Raw genomic sequence first — 24,738 nt, 5'->3', positions numbered from 1 at the left:
AATGCTTTTCTTTTCTTTTTCTTTCTTTTTTTTTATAGAGACAGGGTCTCACTTTGTCATCCACGGTAGAGTGCTGTGGCATCGCAGCTCACAGCAACTTCCAGCTCCTCCCTAGCAGCTGGGGCTACAGGTGCCCACCACAATGCCCGGCTATTTTTTTTTGTTGCCATTTGGCCAGGGCTGGGTTAGAACCTGCCACCCTCAGTATATGGGGCCAGCACCCCACCCACTGAGCCACAGGCATCGCCCTGAATGCTTTTCTTAATAGGCTTCATCAGACCTTTATATATATAAGAGATAACAGCAAATGTCATGGACAAAAACATAAATGGTAATAACCCTAACTATAATAATCAATTTAAATAATTATTCTTGTATTCTGCATTAATCTTGATGGTATTTTAGAAAAGAAGAAAATGGAAAAAACAGTAAAGGACTCACAGTTTGTCTCTATCAAGATATTATCATGTTTTGAAATCATGCTCAGAGCTCCAACACTTACTATTTGTAGGTAGATTTACCCTGAAGTTAATGAAGCTTGACCTTCAGAGGACACAGCTTGTATTAACCCCTTCGAACATGGTTATATATTTCTATGAAATTTGAAAAAGGACAGTATTTAACCACAACTTGTTATGACCACTGTCTCTTGCCTCTTTAACTTGCCCTCTGTCAGATGTGCCCTCAGATTGATTGAAGCTGAAATGGCCATGGGCGTTTTTGAAATCTAAAAGAAAGTTGAGTCTGGAAATATTTAATTTGGGTTTAGTAGCTATATTTATATGGTTTCTGTCATTTCCATAAAAAATACTGTTAAGGTTTGTATGTGCTATTTTAACTACGATTTGGAAAGAAAAAGAATGTGAGAAACCAGAGATTCCTAATTTGGCTGCATATATAAAGGAAGCTTTAAAGAAAAAGAAAAATAAGATAGTGAAATTAATGTAACATGAAACAAAAGCTGTAAAACAGAACCATGGGATCAACTTAAATTATTCTGACATCAAGAGACCTGTACAAAATAAATTTTAGACCCACAAAAGTGGTAGATGATTAAAAGAAAATGAGGAATATAGAACTGAAGAAACACATACTCAATGTGATTATTTGATGATACAAATTATAAAGAGAAGTAACTCATATATACATTGGAAAAATTGTACTTCTTACTGATTTATAGATAAAATAGTGACATTAAGATAACACACAGCTCAGATTCAGTCATACAGAAAAGATATTCATGAAAGACAGGTTAATGACATTGTCAGGTTAACAAATACTTAAGATCACTGCAAATCACTCTAAGACAAAAAAAAATTCAAATTTTTAAAATCTTAGAATGACCATTGGTGGCGATTTCCCCAAATTTGACAATAATGCTAATCATTTATATACTATTACAATAATGAGTTGTGAAGCTGAGAGCCATTTTCCTAAACTTTAAATAATTTATAAAAGCAAATTTGATTAACCATGTAACAGGAAAGACTGAATTATCTTTCTGTTGTCTCTATCGATAATTACAGCACAAGGCCATTGTGGTATGAAGAGGTGATCAAGGCTATAAATTAAACATGCAGAGGGGAAAGGGCAGAATTATGCCAGGAAGTGTATAATACAAATAAGATATTTTTAAGTAAGTGGTATTTGTTGGTTGTTTTTAGATTTGTAATTTATTTTACATTATAAATAAATACATTTTGTTCTGTCTTCATAATTTAATCTTCTTTTCTTAAATGCCCCCAGTTGTATAAATCTCAGGCCTCCTTCCCCAAATCTAGTTCTGACTATGTGTGTAATGTGGAGCAAGTAGAAATTCATGAATAATATCTAACGTCTGCATCTCAGTTTTCCTAAACTTTAAAATGTGGATGATAATAATAAAACCTATCAAGTAAGACTGTAGTAAAGGCTAATTGAAATAATAATGTGTAACACGTTAGAGTGACTGCTGGTAAGTACTCAAGCTATGAAAATGATTTATTAGTACTAGTATTAGCTTCCTAAGTATTGAAGAATACTGGAGCAAAAGAAACATAACACATTATCATCACAATATTTTTGTGTGGTATTAATATTAGCTAGAAAGTATTGTTTTGATCTAGAACCAATACATTCATATGTGGGATTTTTTCCCCCCAGTGGACACGACAGTTTTCAAGAGGAAAGAATTTTAATGTGTTTTTATGAAATACATTAAATGCATATAAAATGAGAGATTACAGTTTTGTTTGTTATGTGGTTATTGCATTCAATACAATTAATGTGTTTACTTACTTGTCTTATATGTAGGGCAAATTTTTCATTCTCTCTGCTTTTTAGATTTTCCATCCACTCAAAGGTAGAGCGGGCCCCCTTACCTGGAAGGCGGCTGTACGCCACACCTTCTTCTCCACCGCAGCACTCTAAATCCTTGTTCACAATCTGTCCGCCACAGCACTGTTGGCCGTGGCCATCATGAAGCCTCCCAGCACAGCAAATCTGGTTTCCTGAGGTGGAGTACGGCATTCTGCCACAGCAGGAGTTGCCTATGCCAATGGAAACCCGATTGTGCTGTTCATCTGGACAGCATACTTCACCTGTCAAGTTAGGACAATAACCATCATCGCATCCAGTAAAAAAAATATGCTATGACTCACAACTAAGTTTTATCACAATCTTCTCACAGATGCCATCTGATGGACAAAATTAGTAGAAAGAATAATGTCATATGAGAGTTGTAAGATCTCATTACAACTCTAAAATTTTTGAGTTAAAGATCTATAAACATGTGCGTCTGCTCACATACACACCTGCCAATTTAGAGGTAAGTCTATGTTGCCTACATTCTCCACTCTAATAAATGAGCACATTGGGCCTGGTAACATGGATTATGTGACATTCTAGGGAAAAAATGCTTAAGAACACTTTTATGTGTAGTGTTAACATTTTTAAGTGGGATAGGTTTAGAAAACAGCTATTGATAAATTTATATTGCCCATGATTATAATTTCCTTAACCAAACCATATTTATTTAACCAAACAAAATAGTTCTGATGGGAAGGTCAATTAAGTGAAGGGAGGTAAAAAAATACTACATTTAAATCAGCGTATTAGTACTCTTTTGGGCAATGACAGACACTGAATTTCACTAATGCAGTTATACCCACATTCTCCTTCACATGGTATCTGGGAAATTTAAAATAAGAATAAGATGATCTTTTGCCTGGTGCCATAAGAGCAAAGGATTCCTATATTCTAAATTCCAATTCATTTTGTTGTTGTTGTTATTGTTTGCCTTATTTTGGTATGAAGAAACCTCTAAAAGACAGGAAGGCTATAAAAGACTAAATATTTAACAAACAGTTTCCCCGTAGAATACCTTAGAAAGGACTAATAAAAACTTAATTTCTTTCTTTCCTTTTTTTTTTTGAGACAGAGCCTCACTTTGTCATCCTCAGTAGAGTGCTGTGACATCGCAGCTCATAGCAACCTCCAGCTCCTGCCTTAGGCGATTCTCCTACCTCTGCCTCCCGAGTAGCTGGGACTACAGGCGCCCGCCACAGTGCCTGGCTATTTTTTTGTTGCAGTTTTGCCCGGGCTGGGTTTGAACCTGCCACCCTCAATATATGGGGCCAGCATCCTACCCACTGAGCCATAGGCACCGCCCATTTCTTTCTTTCTTGTGATCTAACTCTGGTTGGCTTCCCTCTTGGCCCCCTGAACCTTGACTTCTTCCAGGCCTGCTTCCCCTTCTCTTTCTGCTTCTTCTTAAACATTTCTTTGTTCGTAAATAGTTATGTCTTGTATGCGAGCATGAGGACCAACCTGTAGATCTTATAGCTTTAAACCGTGGTCCAGACAAGTTATCCATAATCTAATTAATGACTCACCAAACTTACATAAGAAAAGGCACAAGTTCACTAAAGAATTTAGGATTGCCTTAGGAATTTATAGACTTGGACTTCCTGCTCACTTTTAATTAGTTCATCTCCTTATGACATCTGCATATCCTCAAATTTGTTTAGTAAAAGTAAATTGTTTATCAAACTATGGAACCATACTACATATATATTAGCTACAGAGAGATATACAAAGAGTATACAAGAATGATAAGAACTCTTAACTGTTATTTTTTCTTGTTTTTCCTATTTATTGGTCAAAAAATCCATCCTACTAGATAAAAGGAACTACTAGAAAGGCCAACCTACCAAAGACACACTGAATTCAAAAGTATTACACAACATGACCGAGTGGGATTTATTCCTTGAATGTCAGGATGGATCAACATATGAAAATCAATCAATGTAATACACCATATTAACAGAAGGAATGAAAAAAAATCATCATCTCAGTTGATGTGGAAAAAGCATTCGACAAAATTCAACCTTTTTCTTTATAAAAATATTCAACAAAATAGAAGCAGAAGACTAATATAAACATAATAAAGGGTGTATATGACAATCCCCTAGCTGATCCACAGTGAAAGACTGAAATCATTTTTTTAAAATCAGGAACAAGACAACAATGGTAACTTTCACCACTTCTATTCAACATAATATGGGATATGATAGCTACAGCAACTAGGCAAGAGAAAGAAATAAAAGACATTCGAACAGAAAAGGAAGAAGTGAAACAATTTCTGCTCCCATATCTTACATGATATCATCTCATATGGAGAAAACATTAAAGATATCACAAAAGACCTGTTAGTATTAATAAACAACTTCAGCAAAGTTGCAGGATACAAAATCAACATAGAAAAGTCAGGCATTTACAGTAGCATCAAAAAAAAAATTAGGAATGAGATTACTCAGAAGGTGAAAGACTTGTATACCAACAACCACAAAAAGCTGCTGAAATAAATTAAAGATGACAACTAAATGAAAGAAGATGCCATTTTCTTTCTTTCTTTTTTTTTTTTTGTAGAGACAGAGTCTCACTGTACCGCCCTGGGGTAGAGTGCTGTGGCGTCACACGGCTCACAGCAACCTCTAACTCCTGGGCTTCCGCGATTCTCTTGCCTCAGCCTCCCTAGTAGCTGGGACTACAGGCGCCCGCCACAACGCCCGGCTATTTTTTTTTGTTGTTGCAGTTTGACCGGGGCTGGGTTTGAACCCGCCACCCTCGGCATATGGGGCCGGCGTCCTACTCCCTGAGCCACAGGCGCCGCCCAGAAGATGCCATTTTCATGGATGGGAAGACTTAATGTTGTAGAGGGGAACAGAGAGGGGGCTTGGTGAATTCTCACCTAATTGGCACAATGTAAGGTTAAGCACTGGGTGCAAGGCTCAACTACAACTTGGACTTTATCTAACAAACAGGAGCAAAGCAACCTAATTGTTTGCTTCCTCATAGTAATCTGAAATAAATAAAAAAAGATATCAATAAACCCAAAGTGATCCACAGATTTAATGCAATGCCTATCTAAATGTCAATGTTTTTTTCAGAAATAGGAAAAAGCTATCCTAAAGTCCATATGGAATCTTTTTTTTTTTTTTCAGTTTCACCAAGGTTATTTTTATTTAAAAGGCATTTTTTTTTTTATTAAATCATAACTGTATACATTGATATGATCATGGAGTATCATACACTCGCTTCATCTTAAGGGGTCCCAAATAGTCAAAACAATCTTTAAAAAGAATAAAGTTGGAGTTCTCACACTTTCTGATTTTAAAGCTCACTACAGATCTCTAGTAACCCAAACCCTACCATACTAGTACAAAGATAAACACATGATCTAATGGAATAGAACAGAAAGCCTAAAAATAAAACCTCTCATATTGTCAAATAAATTTCAAAAAGGCTGCTAAGACCAGGTGATGGTGATGGGGTAAGGACCATCTTTTAAACAAATAATTTGGGAAAATTGGATACCCACATACCAAAGAATGAAGTTGAACCCTTATATGCCATATACAAAAATTAACTCAAAATGAATCAAAGATCTACATACAAAAAATAAAACAGAATTCTTGGAAGAAAACAGAGAGAAAGTTTCATGATAATGAATTTGGCAATGATTTCTTGGATATAACACCAAAAGTACAAGCAATTAAAGAAAAAATAGATAAATTGGACTTCTTCAAAATTAACTTTTGAGTATCAAAAAATACTACCAACTGAGTGAAGAGACACCTCCTGGGAGAAAATATTTAGTAATTTGGATATCTAACAAGGGATTAGTATCAGGATGTATAAAGCACTCCTACCATTTAATAACATAAAATCAACAATTTTATTTTTAAAATGGGCAAAGAACTCAGACATTTTCCCAAAGAAGATAATAAGGATGGCCAACATGAAAAGATACCAGTATCACTATAACAATTATCAGGGAAATGCAAATTAGAACCACAACAAGATAGTATTTCACATTCATAAAAGAGACTCTTGGATAACTGTGGCTCATGGTAGAAGAGAATGTGCTTCCTCACTTCCTGTAGTTCCCAACCCTACTACCAGCCTATCGTCTCTCTCTGAGGATACCATTTACTCAGAGTACAGATCCAGGCCCAGAATTCTTTCCTATATTCTTGCTCTCAGACTCTCGGTATCTTTTTAGTTTCATTTGCCACAGTTATATCCCAAGAGTTTACAGAAACGCCCTCTTCATTCTCACAATTAGTTTACCATTACCTTAGCATGCTAAAGCATAATGTGGCTTCCCAAAGATATCTGTGTCCTAAACTAATCCCTAGAACAGTGTGGCTGTTATCTGACAGGGAAACAAAGATAACAGATGGAATTAAGTTTAATGATGCCAGGTGAGAAAGGCTCAGCTGACCACTTTTGGGCTAGGAGATGGAGAGGAGCCGTGAGACAAGGACATGGGCAGCCTCTAGCAAGCAATGGCCTCTCTCCTCTGAAGGGAACACAGCCCTGCTGATGCCTTGATTTTAACTCTGTGAGATTCCTTTTGAACATTTGATGTTGAGAAAAATAATAAATTTGCATTGTTTTAAGCCATAAAGTTTGCAGTAATTGGTTATAGCATTTGATTTTCTCACTAAGCAGCTGATCTTCTGTCATGCTCCCCAGTTAAATCCTGAACAACTGGTTCCTTCGACTTGCCAACAGTGGTAGCATACAAGGAACACAAAATCTCTAGACATCAGTTTTGTGAGAATGAAGTACATTTTCTGGAGCCTGGATTCCAGGCTGTGATGTGTTACAATGTAGAAAGAGTCCTGCTACGCCAGTGTTGGAAGCTATCACAACTTCCCCTGGACAATTCCTGACGGTCAATTCGGAGGGCTGCTTGGTCTCTGAGGATCTCAACTTCGTGAACTGGCTGTTACTTTCCTTCATGAAAGTGGACACACATGAGTCCTTGCTCTGGAAAGATGCATTAGAAACTACTTTTTCTCATTTAAAAGAGGACCATTAACCTCCTTTGCTCTTATGCTCCCCAATTACTATAAACCTTTCTATATGTACATGAAAGATCAGGTAAGTTTGGGATTCTAACTCAGCTTTGAGGTTCTAACGAATGTCAGAATTATTTATCTCTCACTAATATTACTAGCTAAAGTTATTTAATGAAAATCAGAAGACTAAAGTGACAGAAGTGGGATGTGAAGCCAGGCAGTTTGACTCCAGACCCTTACTATCTTATCCATTTATTATTCGGCATCCACCAAAAAACTATGCAGAACGTATTGTATAAAATATTACCCAAAATAGTCATCTCTGGCTAGGATATTTTTACTTTTTTTTTTAAATAGGGATTTTCATTATAGTTTTAATGGAGATATAGTTGCTTTCTTTCTGTTCTGTCGGCATACCAGAAAAATATATTAAGTTACACATCCAAAATGTTCACATTATTATATAACACACTATCTCTAAAGGCTCAGCCTTTTTTTTTTCTTTTTGAGTCAGAGTTTTTACTCTTTCTCCCTGGGTAGAGTGCTATGGCATCACAGCTCACAGCAACCTCAAACTGTTGTGCTCAAGTGATCCTCTTGCCTCAGTTTTGCATTTTAATAGTGACAGAGTCTCATTCTTTCTCAGGCTGGTCTCGAACTCATGAGCTTAAGCAATCTGCCCACCTCAGTCTCCCAGAGTGCTAGGATTACAGAGATGAGCCACTGTGCCCTGCTCAACCTAACATTTAAACATGAAAATCCCAGCCTTGACTAGCCGAGTGACTTAGCCATGGTCCTGTGTTCCATATTTCCTATTTGTAAAATGGAAATAAAATTCTAACACATATGAAAGCAGACAATTAAGTTTGTGAACTCATTCTAGCAAAAGTGCGACAGACCTCATTGCTGAATATCAGTATGGTCACCTTTGAAGTACTCTCCTTGGCCATATGGTCACCATAGTTGATGTTCAGCAATGAGGAACATAGCACTTTTTCTAGAATGAGTTTGTGAATTTAATTGTCAAGTCTCATAGGATGACAGCTCTGATGGCCATTCCAGAAAAAAAAGAGTTCCAACATTGCTTTGAAGGGTGGACTAGGTGCTGGTGTCAATGTATATCTTCCCAAGAGAAGTACCTTTGAGAGAAGATACCCAGGGAGGGTGAGGTGTAGGAGAACAGAGGTCTTCTCAAGGAGACCCCAAGGATACACCTTCAGGGTCCTCTCCATGGTGACTCTGCTTTTTGGCATTTGTAGACTTAACTTCCTGGGACCTAGAAATTCCCACTTTTGTGAAATCCTGTAGTTCGGGGGTGTGGGGGGCTGGAACAGCTTCTCCAGCTTGATTCAGACTGACCAATGAGAAAAATACCTGTGGGTTGGAACTTTTTGACTGGAGATAAAAAGGGAAAGACCAAACCAGTCCGGGAGCACGGCCATTTCGAATTCTTCTATGCCGTTCACTCCGCTGGCTGAAATGAAGCCCTTCCTCTTATAAACATGGTGTTTGGGTGCTTTTTCTCTCCATTGAGCTTTGTCTTCCTGCAACACCTTGAAGGTGACTGTCGTGAAACTCAGCAGTGAGGTATATAACACTTATTCTAGGATGAATTCATGAACTTAATTGACCTCATGTAGTTGTCTTATAAAAAAATGATGTAAAAAAATTTATCCCGTACAATGGAACTTCTCCGGGGTGTGCACAGTTCTGTGAAGTCTAAGAAAGAAATACTATCAGGATACGATTCCATCACCCTCCAAACACCCTCCTGTGATTCTTTGGTCCTCTTCCTACCCAGTACCCTTGGAGTTGCTGATTTGTTTTGTATAGCATGTCAGGTAAACGGAATCTCATAGTTTGTGGCTTTTTGAGACTGGCTGCTTTCACTCAGCATAATATTGTTTTAGAATTTATCAATATTTTGGCAGCATCTGTGGCTCAAGGAGTAGGGCACTGGCCCCATATACTGGGGCAGCGGGTTCAAGCCTGGTCCCAGCCAAAACTGAAAAAAAAAAAAAGGAATTTATCAATGTTTTGTTCCTTTTTATTGCTAGATAGTATTCCTTTGTACCACAGTTCGTCTGTTTACTCACTCAGGGATATTTGAATCATTTCCAGCTTTTGACAATTATGAATTGAGCTGTTATAAACATTCGAGTGCAGGTTTTTTTTTTGTTTTTTTTTTAAATTTCCATTAGGGTAAATACCTAGAAGTGGACCAAGGCATACTCAGTTTTCTCTCAAGAGATGGGGAAACAGATGCTTAGTCAATCATTTTTGAAAGGATTCTATAATGCGGTGTCTACAAGTAAAAGGGAACTTAGTTAATTTTTCATGATGATGCTACCAGAGGCCAATAAAGGAGAAATGAGTTTACTGAAAAACAGTAAAGTGACTATGTTTGTTACACTCCTCTAGGTAAAAGAATTTTGTTTAGTCTGAACTGCAGTTGTTATACATATATATATATATATATTTTTTTTTTTTTTGCAGAGACATAGTTTCACTTTACCGCTCTCTGTAGAGTGCCGTGGCATCACACAGCTTACAGCAACCTCCAACTCCTGGGCTTAGGCGATTCTTCTGCCTCAGCCTCCCGAGTAGCTGGGACTACAGGCACCTGCCACAATGCCTGGCTATGTTTTTGTTGCAGTTTGGCCGGGGCTGGCCACCACCCTTAGGTATATGGGGCCGGCACCCTACACACTGAGCCACAGGCACCACCCAGTTGTCATATTTTTAAGGTCTTTGCAGTCAGAGAACATACATGCCCCCTTGGTAAACTTTAACATAATGTATCACATGGTCCTAGCCAGCATCAGTTAGTTAAGTATCATTTCAGAACAGGACGGGCTTAGAGAAAACATAGTGTACACATCTATATTAAGGAAAGTTGACTTTTTTTTTTTTTCAGGCGCTGGGACCAACGATCAGCAGCTGCCTAGATACCAAAAAATTATGCTTCCGAAATCTCTTGTTGTTGATTCCACTCGAAGAGCAGTTGAGTTGCCCCACGTATGCCACTCACTACTGAAGCCCTTTTTTAGAGAAGTTGACGTTTTTTTTTTTGCAGTTTTTGGCCAGGACCGGGTTTGAACCCACCACCTCTGGTATATGGGGCCGGCGCCCTACTCCTTTAAGCCACAGGTGCCATCCATTAACTTTTTTTTTTTTAAAGCTTCTTTGGGGTATAACAAATGTTAATTGGTTTAGATATTTTAGCCATATTTCCCTGAATCCCTCAGGATCTTCTTAGTTACTGGCAAAAGAAAAGGCTTCCTAAGAAAGAGATGTGGATTGTATCAATGAAAAATAAAACTGATTTTTTTCCCCTCAAAAAGGGGCTATTAGACATAAGATACAAGGATCAGTCACCTTCTCATTAACCTCTCAAAATGAATCTATTTCAGGCCAGGCTTAGAAATGTTTTCTCTCTAAAAGCTACCACGCAGCCTAACCGTTAATTGTTATTCTTATCAAAGAATGACCCACATTAACATTTACTTGGGGTCGTTAGCATATTTATAATAAAAAGGGTGGGGAGGAGAATGAGCATTCTTTTCTCTGCTGTTCTTTGTTGTCTGGTGTTATGGAGGGAAGTCTTGAGAAAAAAATGAAATAAATTATTATTAACTAATATTTCAGACTCATCTATGAATATCAAAATGTCTGTATCCATCTCAGCCTTGAACCAGCAGGCTACTGATTGGATCTTAATTACATTTAGATACAAGATGGTTTGGGGCCACTATGTTTCCTTTCTTGATGTGAACAGCTTTAAACTAGTTAACCAATCCCAATGGCTGAGGACAGAAGTCAAAGATAATCTCTTCACTTAGATACAGTGAGATTAATGATTGGAGCAAACCATTCTCTTCGATTATTCCATGAGAATGCATTTTTTTTCTTGACACCATGATGGGGGCATTCTAATACTGTGAAAAATGAACTACTTAAAAAAAATCTGAATGTGAGGCATACAAAACAGTTTGGTAGATATTAAAACGCGTTGGGTCTGAGCAAGCATGTGTTTATATACAGACGATGGGGATAAAATTGACCTTAATAAAATTAATAAAGAGCCACAAGGTAGGAATTGTGGTAGGGGAAATATATAAACAACCAGCCATTGTTCACTAGCTTGTGTTCCTATAATTCCTTACTACACAAGAGTCTTGGAGCTGATGGCCATACAGATTCTTCGCTTTCTTCATTGCTCCTGGGGATAACATCACCCTTTTGAGAACTAAAGCTAGTTTTTTTTTTTGTTTTTTTTTTTGTTGCAGTTTGGCCGGGGCTGGGTTTGAACCCGCCACCCTTGGCATATGGGGCCGGCACCCTACTCACTGAGCCACAGGCACCGCCCAAAAGCTAGTTTTTTAGATACCTTCCAGGCCCTGCATTCCAGTGGAAAGCTGACCCACCCAAAGCAGTGCAAGGAGGGGAAGGTATGAAGTATAGATGAAAACTCTCCAAAGATAAATTATTTTGAGAGAGTACAGCATCAATAGTACTTGATTCATTGTTAACAGTGTGGAAGCATAAAAGGGTTAACACTTTTATATAAAATCTTAATTTTCATCAACACATAACATATTTGCTAACTTAGAATGTCTGGTTAATTAGGAGTTATTTAATTCTGAAAGTATTTTTGCTGGAGAGTCAGAAATAACAGCACTGCTAAAATGACAGATTTTTTCTATAAATTATTAGAGAAAATGCTAAGAGTGAAGGTTCTTGGCTTTGGAATAAACTTGCATAGTATTTAATTACTATACTTTCCATATTTGCACCAATATTGTGCTAAAGAGACCGTGAGAGAGACAATGTCTCATTTCACATACCTGGATGGATATATTTATTCTGAACACAAGGTATGCTGAACAAGATGTTTGCCATAAATTTCATGTTAAACTACATATCTCAAAGCATTCAGTTTTCCTAAAGCCTCCAAAAATCTGATCTTTCTTCTCTTTTTCCCCACATCTGTTAATATTTTCTGCTTTTTAAGGAAGATATCAAGGTTGGGTGCTGTGGCTTACACCTAGAAGCCTAACACTCTGGGAGGTCGAGATGCAGATCCCTTGATCTCAGGAGTTTGAGACCAGCCTGAGGAACAGTAAGACCTCATCACTACTAAAAACAGGCCATAGTACTCTAGGCTAACAGAGTGAGACTCTGTCTCAAAAGAAAAAGACAGAAAGAAAGAAAAGAAAAAAGGTCTCAGTATTAAACTTAGGTGGTAGGAAAAACTTTCTATTCTCAGTGGCTTTACTAGGATAAATAGTCATTGATAATAGTAGTAAAGAAGTTCAGAAGGCTAGAATAATCCTTTTAAAAACAAGAAGTTTTTAGCATACTTTGAAGGATTTTGGTGAGAGGCAGTAAAATATCCAAAAGAGCATATATTTGGGAGAGACAGGCCTATATTTGCATTTTAGATTTTCCACACCAGGCCAGTGAATCTGAGTATACTATTGATCCTCTCTAAACTTGTTTTTTTTTTATTTGTAAACTGCAGATAAAACACCAATTTCCTAAAGTTGTGGATTACATAATAGAGAGCCTGCCAGAGACTTGGCATATAACAAAGGTTAGTTAATATTATAATTATTTCAAATTATATTCACCAGGCATTAAAATGGCTAGGCCAGTTGGCTAAGAGGAAAAAAAAAATGAAGGGGAAAAAATCCCTGTTTACTGGGTTTTGCTGCATTCTTTCATCCTGTTCCTATCTGACCTAGAAAGATGAGAGAATATTATCAGTGGCCTAGAATTCTCAGAAAAATGGAGTTTGTGGCTATAATCTATCCAGAGAGGATGCATCCGTAATTCCGAAGAGAAGAGGAGAAATTGGAGAACAGCTTCATGGAGGGGTCAATAGTCTTGTTGATAAAAGTATCCAATGTACTCAATACTACTATGACATCAATATATAATCACCTATACATTCATATGCTATAATAACTATAGTCCAGAAAGTAGAAGGGAAGAGGAGAGAGAGGGGAGGGGAGGAGGATATGGGAGGAGGGAGCGTATTGCGGGGGACCTGACCTAATGTGCATGATGCAATGGTACATTTCAAAACTATTAAGAGTTGAGTATAATTGTGATGGATATGTTACTTAGTTCAATGTAAGCATTTCACATTCTGTATCAAAGCAGTACACTCAACCCCATAAATGCATCAATGTACAAAGTTGTGATTTAATAAAAAATAATAAAAAGAACACAGCCACAAAATAAGAGGAGTTAACAAGCTCTTCAGATATATTTCCTTATGTATTAGCTATCTTTAAGCCCTGCTTTTCTTTATTTTGCTTATATTTAGCCTCGTTTGTATTTCAATCAAACTGAAGGAGGAAGTAGTTAAAGCAGGATGTAGGCTATGCATTTACTTCAATTTATGTTGGTGAGGTGATTAGAATAATTCACTAACGGGAGTCTTGTGTTTGTGTTTTCAGGTTCCCGCAATTTTTGAGTGTGCCTGGCAATGATCCTCACCTGGTAGAATTCTAGCATAATACCCAGAGCAGCACTGATGATGCGGCTGTGCCTCTTGTATTCGGCCACCACAACAAAGTCCGGATGAATTCAGTACAAATGGAATATACTTGTCTTCACAACAGTGGTGTCCAGGCTGGGGATCATAGAGAACTCCATTACAACACACCTGGAAGTTTGGGAACAGTTTTAAAGAAATAGCAGTTTTATTAAAAATATTATGTCACGATATCTCATGTGATATAATTATTTTCTCATAACACCTTGATCTGAAACGATGTTAGTTACATTTCACAGGTTTAAACAAATGTATTTTCCAGCATCGTTCAAAGTCTGTCAATGCTGTTTGACACGAGTGCAGTTTTTAAGTCTCCAAGTGCTTTGTGAGCTGCGAACTTATTAGGATACTCCAAATGTGCATTAGCTTTTGAACATCAGCGCTTCCAATGTACAGTTGTTTAGAATTATAAATGAGTAATTTCCTCCACATATGTCTTTATTTTAATGACTGTTTAATTTAAAAATACCACAGCTATGAAAACTCTCTCTCATTGACCCTTCTTTTTGTAAAAACAAATTGCTTTTTCCTTATAATTTACATGATCACTTATTTATGAACCACATCTTCAGACAATGCAATCTCAACAGTCCAGCATTTACATACATATATATGTGTGTATTTCACAGCTACTACATTAAAAAAAGGAAATTTATATGGAAATTAATTTTGAAAAGCTCTTTTAACTCTTGTTTTCTTCAGGAGCTGCGGACAAAAATGAGTGCTTGAACAATCAAATAACTATTTCCATACTCCAGGTGTGAGAGACTGACTCACTCCTGAGTCAAACCCTGAATTGTTGCTGAAACGTAACCTCAGAAGCTGTACTGGGCTGTACTGGGCGTACGTTCCATTAATTGGCTAGCTGCTTCCTATGGTAGGTAAAATCACTAGGAGGCATTTCCCTTTTTTTTCTTCTTGTTCATTGCTACCTCCAATATGTAACAACATTTGAGCCAAGCTCAACACAGGAACTATATAGAATACAGAAATTCTAAGTCTTGTGCAGGGCCACAAGCCTAGTATTTCATTCATTTTTCAAAGGTTACCTAACGCTAAGAGATTGAGTTCTACTCAAACTCTGTCCTGATGGTTCCCCAAAGAGCCTTGCTGAACAAACTGTAATACATTTCTTTCCCTGGCTTTAGTTATAAGCAGCAAGGATTCAAAGTCAGTCTAATTTCAAGGATAAATTGGGTAACTTCTCCCCTCAATGCCATATTTGAAATTGTGCCCCAATTTTAAGAGTTAAATGTGTTTATTTGAGATTTTGGAATGCTGGTCGGGATAAATCAGCCTGCCCACCCTCTTGTGACTTAAAATCTTGCCATTTGTTTTTTTACTCTTAAAACATTTATTAAAATCCCATTCATATAGAGTGTGTTTAAACACTCTTCTAGATACTTAAACACATTTGGTCTTTCAGTTCAGTGAGTTCATCCAGCACTTATCCTCTTTTGAAATTATTCCTCAAATGTTTATTTAGTGATGGACCATCAGGAGTGGTTCACATCCATTCTTTCATTATCAACGCTTTCTCAGGCTCCTCAGTCCCTGCAAACACATGCCTTTTTTGTTGTTGTTTAAACCTTCCCTGTGTTAGATCATTGATGGGTCCCAAAGGGAACACTGAAAGCAATTATTTTTTCTGGGCGGTCTCCCCACCAACTTTTACTTCATTCTTCAAGTTGGTTGTCTCAGAAAACACAAATGAAAATTTCAATAGCTTAGGCTAATTTAAGTGTGGCTCATTTTTGAGCAGGCATCCTTTTCTTTGCTCTATACTTTTCAAAACCACTTTTGTAATCTAATAATTCTCAAAGTGTGGTCCCTGTACCATTTGCCAAGGTATCACCTGGGAACAAGCCGGAAATGCACATTTTCCCAGCCCATTCCAGACCTACTGAAACTGAACCCCCGGGAACAGGACCTTGCAATCCTGTTTTAACAGCCCTTGAGCTTTGATGCTGGGATTTGAGAACTGTGGCCATATCATGTGGTGAAGCTTGTATTATTAGTATTTTGGGTCCCTGATGTTCATAGTGATCCAGTCAAGAGGTTTTTAGACTCACAATAAAAGCCTCCTTTCTACTTCTCCAACCTCTCTTCCCAGGAAATATATACTGAAACCTGACCCTGGCTACACTTTATAAATGTTTTTCCTTGCAATTTTCATTGACTTTCTTTATTCTCTTTCACCAACAATGCTTGTGTTGTCTATTTAATCTTTGAAATGAAAATAGGACTTTAAGGCACCATTAAAAATTGCTTCTCTTCTTAATAATGTATAACATTTGTATTTTAAGAATAACAAATAAGAACAGAGTGTTATGGTTCTGTTAAGAATATGAGATGAGATTCGCACATGCCTGTTCCCTAAAGGTTAACAATTGTTCCTTAACTTCTCATTTTTCAATTAACATTTATTCTCTAAAAAAGATGACTTGTACTTGTTGTTTTTATTGTTGTAGAGTAGTGGATGATGTCTTTTTTTTCTTTTTTTATTATTAATAATTTTTTTTTTATTGTTAAATCATAGCCGTGTACTTTAGTGCAATCACCTGTACCCAGTCTAGGATGCACCATAAATGTGGCCCCACCCATTACCCTCCCTCCACCAAAGAAACCTCCTCCCTCTTGTCCCCTTCCTTGGCCCTTTCCAGATAGTCTTGTGCTATAGTTGGGTTATAGTCTTCATGTGAAAGCTATAATTTAGCTTCATAGTAGGGCTGAGTACATTGGATACTTTTTCTTCCATTCCTGAGATACTTTGCTAAGAAGAATATGTTCCAGCTCCATCCACGTAAACATGAAAGAGGTAAAGTCTCCATCTTTCTTTAAGGCTACATAGTATTCCATGGTATACATGTACAACAATTTGCTAGTCCATTCATGGGTTGATGGGCACTTGGGCTTCTTCCATGACTTAGCGATTATGAATTGGGCTGCAATAAACATTCTGGTACAGATATCTTTGTTATATTGTGACTTTTGGTTTTCTGGGTATAAACCTAGTAAAGGAATTATAGGATCAAATGGCAGGTCTATTTTTAGGTCTCTAAGTATTCTCCAAACATCCTTCCAGAAGGAACGTATTAGTGGGCATTCCCACCAGTAGTGTAGAAGTGTGCCCTTTTCTCAACATCCATGCCAACATTTCTGATTTTGGGATTTTGTTATGTGGGCTACTCTGACTGGGGTTAGGTGATATCTCAGAGTAGTTTTGATTTGCATTTCTCTGATGATTAAGGATGATGAGCTTTTTTTCATGTGTTTGTAGATCTTGCGTCGGTCTTCTTTAGAGAAGTTTCTCTTCAAGTCCTTCGCCCACCCTGAGATGGAGTCACCTGTTCTTTTCTTGTTAATACGTTTGAGTTCTCTGTGGATTCTGGTTATTAGACCTTTATCGGAGGTATAACCTGCAAATATTTTCTCCCATTCTGAGGGATGTCTGCTTGCTTTACTTACTATGTTCTTGGCTGTGCAGAAGCTTTTTAGTTTGATCAGGTCCCAGTAGTGTATTTTTGATACTGCTTCAATTGCCTGGGGAGTCCTCCTCATAAAATATTCACCCAGGCCGATTCCTTCAAGAGTTTTCCCTGCACTTTCTTCAAGTATTTTTTTTTTTGTAGAGACAGAGTCTCACTTTATGGCCCTCGGTAGAGTGCCATGGCATCACACAGCTCACAGCAACCTCCAACTCCTGGGCTTAAGCGATTCTCTTGCCTCAGCCTCCCGAGTAGCTGGGACTACAGGCGCCCGCCACAACGCCCAGCTATTTTTTGGTTGCAGTTCAGCCGGGGCAGGGTTTGAACCCGCGACCCTCGGTATATGGGGCCGGCGCCTTACCGACTGAGCCACAGGCACTGCCCTCTTCAAGTATTTTTATAGTTTCATGTCTTAAGTTTAAATCTTTTATCCAGTGAGAGTCTATCTTAGTTAATGGTGAAAGGTGTGGGTCCAGTTTCAATCTTCTACAGGTTGCCAGCCAGTTCACCCAGCACCATTTGTTAAATAGGGAATCATTTCCCCACTGAATGTTTTTAATTGGCTTGTCAAAGATCAAATAATGGTAAGTAGCTGGATCCATCTCTTGGTTCTCTATTCTGTTCTAGACATCTACTTCTCTGCTTTTGTGCCAGTACCATGCTGTTTTGATCACTATGGATTTATAGTACAGTCTCAGGTCTGGTAGCGTGATTCCTCCTGCTTTGTTTTTATTGCTCAGTAATGTTTTGGCTATTCGAGGTTTTTTCTGATTCCATATAAAACGAAGTATTATTTTTTCAAGATCTTTAAAGTATGACAATGGAGCTTTAATAGGAATTGCATTAAAGTTATATATTGCTTTGGGCAGTATGGACATTTTAACAATGTTGATTCTTCCCAGCCATGAGCATGGTATGTTTTTCCATCTGCTAACATCTTCGGCATTTCTTTTCTTAGAGTTTCATAGTTCTCTTTGTAGAGATCTTTCACGTCCTTTGTTAGGTATACTCCCAAATATTTCATCTTCTTTGGCACTACTGTGAAAGGAATAGAGTCCTTGACTGTTTGTTCGGCTTGGTTATTGTTGGTATATATAAAGGCTACAGATTTATGGGTGTTGATTTTGTAGCCTGAGACATTGCTGTATTCCTTGATCACTTCTAAAAGTTTTGTAGTAGAATCCTAGTGTTTTCCAGATATACGATCATATCATCTGCGAAGAGTGAAAGTTTCATCTCTTCTGACCCTGTGTGGATACCCTTGATCGCCTTTCCTTCCCTAATTGCAATGGCTAAAACTTCCATTACAATGTTAAAGGGCAATGGAGACAATGGGAAACCTTGTCTGGTTCCTGATCTAAGTGGAAATGATTTCAATTTAACTCCATTCAATACGATATTGGCTGTGGGTTTGCTGTAGATGGCCTCTATTAGTTTAAGAAATGTCCCTTCTATACCAATTTTCTTAAGTGCTCTGATCATGAAGGGATGCTGGATATTATCAAAAGCTTTTTCTGCATCAATTGAAAGAATCATATGGTCTTTATTTTTAAGTTTGTTTATGTGTTGAATTACATTTATAGATTTATGTATATTGAACCAGCCTTGAGACCCTGGGATAAATCCGAGTTGGTCATGGTATATAATTTTTTTGATGTGTTGTTGGATTCTGTTTGTTAGGATCTTATTGAGTATTTTAGCATCTATATTCATTAGTGATATTGGTCTATAATTTTCTTTTCTTGTTGGGTCTTTCCATGGTTTGGGGATCAAGGTGATATTTGCTTTGTAGAATGTGCTGGGTAATATTCCTTCTTTTTCTATATTTTGGAAGAGGTTTAGTAGTATAGGTACTAGTTCTTCTTTAAATGTTTGGTAGAATTCTGACGTAAAGCAATCTGGTCCTTGGCTTTTCTTTTTAGGGAGATTTTGTATAGTTGATGCTATTTCAGAACTTGATATAGGCCTGTTCAACATTTCCACTTCATTCTGGCTAAGCCTTGGTAGGTGGCAGGCTTCCAAGTATTGGTCGATTTCTTTCAGATTTTCATATTTGTGAGAGTTGAGTTTCTTGTAGTATTTGTTAAGGATTTTTTGAATTTCTGAGGGGTCTGTTGTTATTTCATCATTACCATTTCTGATTGATGAAATTAGAGATTTTACTCTTTTTTTCCTGGTCAGGTTGGCCAAAGGTTTATCTATTTTATTGATCTTTTCAAAAAACCAGCTTTTGGATTTATTGATCTGTTGTGTAGTTCTTTTGTTTTCAATTTCATTTAATTCTGCTCTGATTTTGGTTATTTCTTTTCTTCTGCTGAATTTGGGGTTGAAGTGTTCTTCTTTGTCCAGTTGCTTGAGAAGTTCCATTAAGTTATTGACTTTCTCTCTTTCCGTTTTCTTGAGGAAGGCTTGCAGTGCTATAAATTTCCCTCTTAGGACTGCCTTTGCAGTATCCCAGAGGTTCTGGTAATTCGTGTCTTGATTGTTGTTTTGTTCCAAAAATATGGTGATTTCCTTCTTAATCTCATTTATAACCCACGTATCCTTCAGCATAAAGTTGTTTAGCTTCCGTGTTTTTGTATGGGTATGCAGGTTCTTGTTGTTATTTAGTTCAACTTTTATTCCATGATGGTCTGAGAAGATGCAAGGAATAATTTCTATTTTTTTTAAAATTTGCTGAGGTTAGGGAGGGGCGGACCAAGATGGCAGCCGAGTAACAGCTTCCTTGCATCTGGGCACCGTGAGTCTGGGGAGATAGGACTCCAGGCATCTCTGGCTGGTGGGATCCGCCTATCATCACCCCTGAGAGGATACAGGGAGTCAGCAAGAGACTTCTGGACCCCAAGAGGAGGACTAAAACAGTGGAAAACCGGCAAGTGGTCACGTGTGTTCAATCCATCTAAACCCGCCCGCAACTGTAAGTTCAGTAGCAGCGAGACTGCAAACCAGAAAGGCCTTACCTGTGAACTGTTTTGGTGTCTATGGACTTGGCACTCAGCTGAACTGCCTTGGGGAGAGCCTGAGCGGGAGTGCGGAGAAATTTGGCCTTTGTCTAGGGCCCCAGTCTGAGCTGCTGAGCCAGACGGAGCTAATAGTGTTTGGCTCTGGGTCACAGGCAGCCATTGTGAGCGATCTGCCCCGGCAAGCTCCGCCCTCAGGGTAGCAGAGCTAGAATTGGGTGGGAGCAGGTAACCCAGCAACCAAGTAGCCTAAGGGCGGGGTCTGAGCCGCCTTGCAGCCCTAACCCTCGGAGGCAGAGGGAGACCAGTTTTGGCACACATGGTAAGTGGATAGCCACTTCAGCAGTGATTCCAGCGACAAGCACTTCCCTCGGAAAGCTTCTGCTCAGCAAGTGAACAAGTTCAAAGTGCCTTTTAAGTGGGCTGAAGAGAGATTTAGGGTGTCCACCTGCTGGGGTTTGAGAAAATAGCAGCCTCCAGTCGTATCAGAACTGTGATTAACATCTCATTCCCCAGAAGACCACATGTTGCCCAGACAATATTCAATAACATATACATACTGCTTTGTTTTTGGTTGTGTTTTTTTTTTTTTTTTTTGGTTTGGTTGTTTTTTTGTTTATTTTGATGTTGTTGATTGATGTTTTGTTTTTTACGTTCAACCTTTTCCATACAGATCCTTTTTCTTTCTCAATTTTTCTAGTTTAATAATAATTTCCCATTGCTGCCTATTTCAATAATTAGAACTTCATTTTTGTTAGTGTTTCTACCGCTATTATTTGGTTTTCCAGCCAATTTTATCCCGTAAAGTTTTCTGTTTGCTTGTTTTGGTTTGATTTATAGCATTTTTGTCTTTCCTCTCTACTTGGTGGAGGTGGGGTACTGTGTCTGATTAGGTTAGCAAAGAGCTGCTGACCTCAAGGGAACCACCCAACTGGGCACCCCCAGAAGGTGTTTTTTTTTTTTTTTAAGGTTGTATCAAAGTACCCTACTGTACACCTATATTGCTCTGTCTCCCTCTTTCTGTGCCTCTCTTCTTTTTGTCAATTATTCCTTTTACCCACCCCCCTCTCCTTTCTCTATTTTTGTTTTTTTTTCTTATCACACGGTCCTCCTTTCTTTCATCCCTTTTTTGCACTTCAACCTTCTCACCCTTCTGATCCTGTAACCCTTAGTCCACATGCATGAGAGCAAGAGGAAGTGAAAGGAAAATTAGGGCAAGGAAACAGATAAAAGAAATCACTCATGAGGAAGAATCAGCAGAAAACTCCAGGCAACATGAAGAACCAGTCCAGAACAACCCCACCAAGGGACCATGAGGTAGCTACTGCAGAGGATTCCACCTATACAGAAATGTTAGGAATGACAGAAAGAGAATTTAGAATACACATGTTGAAAACAATGAAAGAAATGATGGAAACAATGAAGGAAACTGCTAATAAAGTGGAAAATAACAAAAAGGAAATTCAAAAACAGAATCAAATAAGAGATGAACGATATGAAGAATATAAAAAGGATATAGCAGAACTGAAGGAACTGAAACACTCAATTAGGGAACTTAAAGATGCAATGGAAAGTATCAGCAACAGGTTAGACCATGCAGAAGAAAGAATTTCCGAGGTAGAAGACAAAGTTTTTCAGATAACTCAGATAGTAAAAGAGGCAGAAAAGAAGAGAGAGAAATGAGAACGTTCACTGTCAGAATTATGGGACATTATGAAGCGTTCCAACATACGAGTTATAGGAATTCCAGAAGGGGAAGAAGAATGCCCCAGAGGAATGGAAGCCATACTAGAGAATATTATAAAAGAAAATTTCCCAAATATCACCAAAGATTCTGACACACTGCTTTCCGAGGGCTATCGGACCCCAGGTCGCCTCAACTCTAACCGAGCTTCTCCAAGACACATTGTGATGAACCTGTCCAAAGGTTCAAAGTCAAGACAAAAGAAAAGATTCTGCAAGCTGCCAGGAGTAAGCGCCAGTTGACCTACAGGGGCAAATCAATCAGAGTGACAGCACACTTCTCCAATGAAACTTTCCAAGCAAGAAGACAATGGTCATCTACCTTTAATCTACTTAAACAGAAAATTTCAGCCCATAATTCTGTACCCTGCTAAGCTAAGATTCAAAATTGACGGAGAAATCAAATCATTTACAGATATAGAAACATTGAGGAAATTCGCCACAACAAGACCAGCTCTACAGGAAATACTTCAACCTGTTCTGCACACTGACCACCACAATGGATCAGCAGCAAAGTAAGAACTCAGAAATTAAAGGACAGAACCTAACCTCCACTCTGATGCAAAAGATAAAACTAAGCAATGGACTCTCACCAAATAAGACGAATAGAATACTACCACACTTATCAATTATCTCAACAAATGTTAATGGCTTGAATTCCCCACTGAAGAGACATAGATTGGTTGACTGGATTAAAAAACACAAGCCATCCATTTGCTGTCTGCAAGAAACACACCTGGCTTCAAAAGACAAATTAAAGCTCCGAGTCAAGGGTTGGAAGACAATTTTTCAGGCAAATGGAATTCAGAAGAAAAGAGGAGTTGCAATCTTATTTTCAGATACATGTGGATTTAAAGCAACTGAAGTCAAAAAAGACAAAGATGGTCACTTTATATTGGTCAAGGGAAAAATACAACAAGAAGACATTTCAATTCTAAATATTTATGCACCCAAATTAAATGCTCCCAGATTCTTGAAACAGACCTTACTCAGTCTGAGCAATATGATATCTGATAATACCATAATAACAGGGGACCTTAACACTCCTCTTACAGAGCTGGACAGATCCTCTAAACCGAAATTAAACAAAGATGTAAGAGATTAAAATGAGACCCTAGAACAACTATGCCTGATACATGCATATAGAACACTCCACCCCAAAGATAAAGAATATACATTCTTCTCATCACCCCATGGAACATTCTCCAAAATTGATCATATCCTGGGACACAAAAAAATATCAACAGAATCAAAAGAATTGAAATTTTACCTTGTATCTTCTCAGACCATAAGGCACTAAAGGTGGAACTCAACTCTAACAAAAATGCTCGACCCCACACAAAGGCATGGAAATTAAATAATCTTCTGTTGAATAACAGATGGGTGCAGGAAGAAATAAAACAGGAAATCATTAACTTCCTTGAGCATAACAACAATGAAGACACAAGCTACCAAAACCTGTGGGATACCGCAAAAGCAGTTTTGAGAGGAAAATTCATTGCTTTAGATGCCTACATTCGAAAAACAGAAAGAGAGCACATCAACAATCTCACAAGAGATCTTATGGAATTGGAAAAAGAACAATCTAAGCCTAAACTCAGTAGAAGAAAAGAAATATCCAAAATCAAATCAGAGATCAATGAAATTGAAAACAAAAGAATCATTCAGAAAATTAATGAAACAAGGAGTTGGTTTTTGAAAAAATAAATAAAATAGATAAACCATTGGCCAGACTAACGAGGAATAGAAAAGTAAAATCTCTAGTAACCTCAATCAGAAATGATAAAGGGGAAATAACAACTGATCCCACAGAGATACAAGAGATCATCTCTGAATACTACCAGAAACTCTATGCCCAGAAATTTGACAATGTGAAAGAAATGGATCAATATTTGGAATCACACCCTCTCCCTAGACTCAGCCAGGAAGAAATAGACCTCCTGAACAGACCAATTTCAAGCACTGAGATCAAAGAAACAATAAAAAATCTTCCAACCAAAAAATGCCCTGGTCCAGATGGCTTCACTCCAGAATTCTATCAAACCTTCAAGGAAGAGATTATTCCTGTACTGCAGAAATTATTCCAAAAAATTGAGGAAGAAGGAATCTTCCCCAACACATTCATGAAGCAAACATCACCCTGATACCAAACATCACCCTGATACCAAAACCAGGAAAAGACCCAAACAAAAAGGAGAATTTCAGACCAGTCTCACTCATGAATATAGATGCGAAAATTCTCAACAAAATCCTACCCAATAGATTACAGCTTATCATCAAAAAAGTCATTCATCCCACAGATGCAAGGCTGGTTTAACATACACAAGTCTATAACGTTATCCACCATATTAACAGAGGCAAAAATAAAGATCACATGATCCTCTGAATAGATGCAGAAAAAGCATTTGATAAAATCCAGTATCCTTTTCTAATTAGAACACTGAAGAGTATAGGCATAGGTGGCACATTTCTAAAACTGATTGAAGCTATCTATGACAAACCCACTGCCAATATTTTACTGAATGGAGAAAAACTGAAAGCTTTTCCTCTTAGAACTGGAACCAGACAAGGTTGTCCTCTGTCACCTTTACTATTCAACATAGTGCTGGAAGTTCTAGCCAATACAATTAGGC

The 24,738-nt window shown here is 37.9% G+C and overlaps 1 protein-coding gene and 1 non-coding gene across 2 annotated transcripts in view; both read right to left on the bottom strand.

Annotated features, from left to right (window-relative positions):
* Positions 1-24,738, bottom strand: part of USH2A (usherin) — an 868,259-nt gene that overhangs the window by 170,322 nt on the left and 673,199 nt on the right. The window contains exons 49-50 of the mRNA XM_053607912.1: positions 13,857-14,025; positions 2,361-2,579 (exon numbers count right to left, since the gene is read on the bottom strand). Of these exons, the coding sequence (XP_053463887.1) occupies positions 2,361-2,579; positions 13,857-14,025 (388 nt within the window). The remainder of the gene's footprint in view (positions 1-2,360; positions 2,580-13,856; positions 14,026-24,738) is intronic.
* On the bottom strand, positions 10,263-10,396 carry LOC128598001 (U11 spliceosomal RNA). Its single transcript, XR_008383526.1, has one exon. It is a non-coding gene; the product is annotated as a U11 spliceosomal RNA (small nuclear RNA).

This window comes from Nycticebus coucang, chromosome 10, assembly GCF_027406575.1.
Source record: "Nycticebus coucang isolate mNycCou1 chromosome 10, mNycCou1.pri, whole genome shotgun sequence".
Classification (NCBI taxonomy): domain Eukaryota; kingdom Metazoa; phylum Chordata; class Mammalia; order Primates; family Lorisidae; genus Nycticebus; species Nycticebus coucang.
Note: the sequence above shows the minus strand (reverse complement) of the source record. Positions and strands in the feature narration are given on the sequence as shown.